General features: G+C 48.4%; 1 protein-coding gene across 1 annotated transcript in view; it reads left to right on the forward strand.

Annotated features, from left to right (window-relative positions):
- Nucleotides 1-5,507, forward strand: part of ZIC4 (Zic family member 4) — an 18,764-nt gene that overhangs the window by 9,719 nt on the left and 3,538 nt on the right. The window contains exons 4-5 of the mRNA XM_025895352.2: nucleotides 297-914; nucleotides 5,327-5,503. Coding sequence (XP_025751137.2) covers nucleotides 297-914; nucleotides 5,327-5,503 — 795 coding nt within the window. The remainder of the gene's footprint in view (nucleotides 1-296; nucleotides 915-5,326; nucleotides 5,504-5,507) is intronic.

Raw genomic sequence — 5,507 nt, forward strand, 5'->3', positions numbered from 1 at the left:
TAAGCTCAGCCCTGCCCCTCATCCCCACCACCAGCTCCACCACCACCACCACCATCATCATCATCATCATCATCATCATATGGCAGGCCAAGCCGAGGTGGTCTCTAGTCAAACGGGAGCGTTTGGCCCGGCGCAGTCACCATCAGCCCCTTACCCCGTCTCTCACCCAGCCCAGGCTCTGGCAGCAGGTAGGGACTTCTTCATATGCAGAGACCTGCTGGCCCCACTCATGCCAGGGCTGACTGAGCAGCAGCCCCCTGCAAGTTCTCACCACGGACTGTTTGTCTCAACAACAGGTAGCTACCCCGGACACCATGGTCACCACCACCACCACTCAGAAGCTGGGAATCCCTCTCTGTTCACTGGACTCCATGAGCAGCCTCCCCATGCAGCTCCAGGTGGCCATCTAAACGGACAGCTCAGACTGGGGTTACCTGGAGAAATGTACGCCAGGTCTGAACATTTCACTCAAGTACCAGCCTCCAGGACAGATCATTTTGCTGCTTCTTCACTTCATAACTACGGTGGTATGAACCTGAACGTGAACTTGGCTCCACACCACGGCCCGGGCGCCTTCTTTCGTTACATGAGGCAGCCCATCAAACAGGAACTCATCTGTAAGTGGATTGAGTTGGACCAGACTCCTAAAAAATTATGCTCGAAAACTTTCAGCACGATGCACGAGCTGGTGACTCATGTCACGGTGGAGCACGTTGGAGGACCCGAGCAGTCCAATCACATATGTTTCTGGGAAGAGTGTCCAAGAGAAGGGAAACCTTTCAAGGCCAAATATAAACTTGTAAATCACATCAGAGTCCACACAGGTGAAAAACCTTTCCCCTGCCCTTTCCCAGGCTGTGGCAAAGTGTTTGCCAGATCAGAGAATCTCAAAATACACAAAAGAACTCATACAGGTCAGTATGTAAAGCTCTCTTTACTCTCTTTCTCTCTGTTATTCAGTGTACTGTTTTGCCTTTTTTTTTTTTTAATGTATCCTTTGAGTTGTTATTGAATGCACGCCAAGCACTTCTGGAAAATAAATTCTCCGATTTGTTTTCTTCTTTACCGTTTGGAAAAGGGGGAGAAGGAGGGGGGAAGGGGACAGCAAGTGCAGATCTTAGAATTCTCGTCCATATTTTTTTCTGGTTGTGCAGAGAGGCTGCTGTAATGTTTATGCGGGTAAATGTGTGTAAATATGGAGTGATATAGCGACTATTTCTGCTTATTCACACGGGCGAGGATTTTTTTTTTCCGATTTAAAGTAGTCGGGGGAAAAAATGAAATCATTGTGCAAGCTCACAAATTAAAAGTGAACAATAGAAGTTACAACTTGTCTAGTCAGTTTTGACTGATGTCGCTGAGATGCTGCTGCTCGAACATTGTGAGAATAACACAGCTGCGACCTTTTCGTTCAACAGTTCTGTTTTGGGCAGGGAGAGTTTCAAATGTTTGATCTGAATAACACTGACATTTTTAATGAGCATTGCCTTCCAACGACTTTCTGCATTCGCGAATATGGGGAGCTGCAAGTTCTGATTCTCATGGGGGGGGGGGAAGAAAAAAGAAAAGAAAGAAAAGGAAAGAAACCCTGGTATTGTTTCGGCCTGTACATTTTGAAATGTCATTTGCAGATCTGTTAAGCGAAATTGGGACATGTGTCAGAAACATCTGTTAGTTCTAGTTAATAGAAAATAAAGTAACTCGATGGACGATCTTGCAAAACTACGTTTGAACTCTTCCGACCAGGAAAGCATTTATAATTAATGAAATTGCACGTAGAAAGTTTTCACACTTCCAGGAGCAGCTTGTGAAGTTGTATTAATTAGTTTAGCAGCCGGTGTTTGTAGTCTGTAGCACTGGCTTGTTGGTTTGGTTTTTTTTTTTTTTTTTTTTTTTTTTTTTTTTTTTTTCCCCTCTGAAGAAGAAGATAAGAAATAAGCCCTTTTTGGAAAATTTAATCTGTTCCAGTGTAGGGTTTTCCACCTCCCACCCCCTTATGTACAGCCTTATGCACTGCGAGGGAAACTACATAATCCTATTGTAAGATCTGCTTACAGCCAAACGATTTTTTTCGCCTTCCAGTTCATAAAACTCCCCTTCCCCCATACTCGGTGCAGGGCTTGACCTTCCAAGAGTCGCATTTTTTATGATAGAGCTCGACGTGATATAATATGCAGAACATACACTAATTTCGTATCGCTATCTTCTAAACATAGCACTGAGATTTTACAGCGACCGTCACTCGTCACCTCATTATTTTTCCATCGCTCTATGAGGAGCAAGTCTGTGTGCAGGGCGGGAGGTGGGGGAGGAGGTGGACGATAGCACAGTTGCGTTCTTCGGCTGCCTTCTCGGCCCCTTTTTCGAGGAAAAAGGGGTATCCCCGGGTCACGTAATTTGTATCCGAGCCAGTTCCTTGTTGGATCAGCACAGGTACAGCCATTAACCGGGAGAGCTCATCTCTTAATGACAGTGTTTTTCTTAAGTAAACAAACTTTTACTGCTCTTTAACGGCCTCACTGTTTGAAGTCTCTGAAGCAGAAAATGGTTAAATTCTTGGGAAAACTGACCTACATCGGAGGCGCAGGTTCAGGGCAACCCGAGATCGGAGATTTGCGTTTATTAAACACCACTCTGCGTTTCTGTACTTTTGGCTTTAACTTTCCCGGTGATTAATTGCTGTATTGTGCAAACTCCTGCGGGGCCTTTATGGTTCCACCGTTTCTATTAAACACCCAGAAGTTGTCAAAAAAGCAATGTTTCTGAAACCCTAATAGAACTCACTACGAATTATTCATGAAGACAGTTCTAGATTCAACAGGAAAATTATTGCCTCCTTAAATATTAATGACTTCTGATTTCTCCGAGGCTAGGGAGCAGGCAGAGGGATATCTGGTGATATGCGAGTTTTCCAGGTTGGAGGATAAGGCCGTTAAGGCGGCGGCAGCGGGACGAGCAGGACGGGCTGGGATCGCTTCGCCGCCTTCCCAGAGGGCCAGGAACAATAGTGCGAGCCGTGGGACGGAGCCCCGCTCCCTCCCTGCGGCCCCCGTCGCCCCGCGCCTCGCCCTCAGCCCGGAGGCCACCGCCTCCGGCTTCCCCCCACCACAACTCACCCGGAGAAGTTGGTAAATACCTTAATCCACTCCCGGAGACGGGGGATTATGCCACCAATTCCAAGCTGAATTTCACTGAACACTTTTGCCCAGCTACAAGTGTGGGGGTAAAATGGCGGTTCAGGTCCTACGCGTCTCCATCGCCCGCGGAACTTTCTGCGTGGCTGCAGCTCACTGCCCGGGCTGCGGCAGCCGCGACCTGTGCAATCTCCTCTCCCTGCCGGGTAGGGATTTCCACGTAAGAAAACCTGCTCTCGCGAAAGGAATACTTGCAAATGTCTCGGATGGCTCCTCTTTATTGAGGCGTTCAGGGAATGCAACCCGGGCAGCTGAGAAAATGCTGCACTCTTCTCACTTGAAACCCGGCTGCACGGACGGACCTTTCAGTGGCTCTTTCAGGGGGTTAAGCGAAGTTGAACATTTTTCAACTCTCGGCAAAGCGCAGTGCGCCGCAGCCCTCTTTTACCTGAATGGAACTCACTTTGCACAAGCGGAGTGCTTATGAGGATGGCTTTCCCTGGGGTCTCCTAACTTACTGCTTGCTTGTACTACACTAATATCCTTGATTTGTTGTCTCAACTTAGATGCTGAAGGTCAAATTGTTTCCTTACGTGAAACTCTAATTAGATTATATGCGGGCGTGTGTCTATGCATTTGCACCGCTGTACGTCGACAGTATTTGGTTACAGAATCCGCATGGTTTTGTAAGAGACCTTATTTTTAACCTCTTCCCCCCCTTCCCTCCAACGCCAGGTATTTACCCATCCTCTATGCAAGTGTTAAGGGTGCAGGATGTGAGTGCTCCTCATTGATTATTACAGTGCGGAAAGGACATACTTTAAACGAGGAGCCGTGAGCTTTTCCCACCCACCTTGCATAAAGTGCATTCATGTGAAATATTTGGAATGCCTTCCTTTATTTGCCTCTGCTCGCAGCCGAACCCGATGTGGGCTGAGTCCCTCCTAAATTTAATCATGACCAACTAAGAGGGTAAAAAACCCACAAACGCACAACCCAAGAATTTTTTTAAAAAACCCAAACCAAAACAAACACACAAACCCAAATAATGGAAGTCCTTTTGACCACATACGCCATGATGGTGAACACAGTGGCTTTGTTTGCTCTTCACGGTAAGGTTCGACCATGTATTTTTGTGGAGTCCTCTCCTTCCTGATACTCTCTGGCTTTTGAGGGATCAGAAAGTTATTTTCATACTCGCTGGTACAGGACCTGGGTAACCCTTGGCAAGAGGGGTTTGCAGTTTGTTATTGTCAACGACGATAATGCCGTCAACATTTCATCCTGAAGCTGGCTGTGGCGTGTTTACTTGAAAACCTCTTGTATATCGTGTACCATGCCAGGTCCACACGATTAGAGGTTAAACTTTCACACGACTCCAGCAACATGATTGTATTTCTGTTATGCGTAACGTTACTTATCATATTACCAGACAGATTAATGCCGAATGCAATTCCTTCCATGACTATAGGTTCAAAAGAAAAGGGAATCCTACCCTCGCGACAGTGCCGTGCACCGGCCTAATCATTCTTCTGCTGAATCTTTATCGTTTTGCCCCCACAATCAATGTCTTTCTGAAATACTTTGTGCCTGTACACACGGTATCAGCAAGCCGGGGAGCGGGGAAAAGGAGGGGGATATGGATCTTCCGTGGTAGTGTAATCAGTGCAAGTAAGAAGTGGATGAAATGTGATCCAACCAGGTTCTGAAAAATATTTCCACTTGCACCTGGGGGACTGTGAGAAATGTATTTAACGTAAAAAACTTCGAAGGGATAAATCACTGACCGCTCTTTCTGCAGGACTTCGAAGTCCGCGGGGACAGCACACATTTGCTCGGAACGAGCACTTGGCCTCTTAAGTTTTCCTTGGTTCGGAGCTTTGTCTTTTGCACAAACCGCCACGTTGACACACAGGGCAGGGGACAGGGAAAGAGAAGCTGGCCAGGCAGGGTGCTCTACGTGCGGAGCTGGCCTCGCAGCGGGGTGGGCACGGAGCGGCGGCTCCGGGGGATGCTCGGCGGGGCCGGCGGGAAAGGGCAAGGCCAGTGAGAGGAGCCTCCGCGGGGAGAGGAGCCGTGCCAGGGCCGGAGAGAGGGGTCCGGGAGGCTGTGGGCTGGGGAGGTGCCGGGATGCGTCGCTCTCGGCCCTGCCGCCGCCGCTAATGGCTGTGCTCGCCCATTGCCTCCTGCAGGGGAGAAGCCGTTCAAATGTGAATTCGAGGGCTGTGACAGGCGCTTCGCCAACAGCAGCGACAGGAAGAAGCACTCGCATGTCCACACCAGCGACAAGCCCTACAACTGCAAAGTGAGAGGTTGCGACAAGTCCTACACCCACCCCAGCTCCCTGAGAAAACACATGAAAGTGCACTGCAA

The sequence above is a fragment of the Manacus vitellinus genome, unplaced genomic scaffold (genome assembly GCF_001715985.3).
Source record: "Manacus vitellinus isolate BGI_N305 unplaced genomic scaffold, ASM171598v3 scaffold_29_pilon, whole genome shotgun sequence".
NCBI classification, from domain to species: domain Eukaryota; kingdom Metazoa; phylum Chordata; class Aves; order Passeriformes; family Pipridae; genus Manacus; species Manacus vitellinus.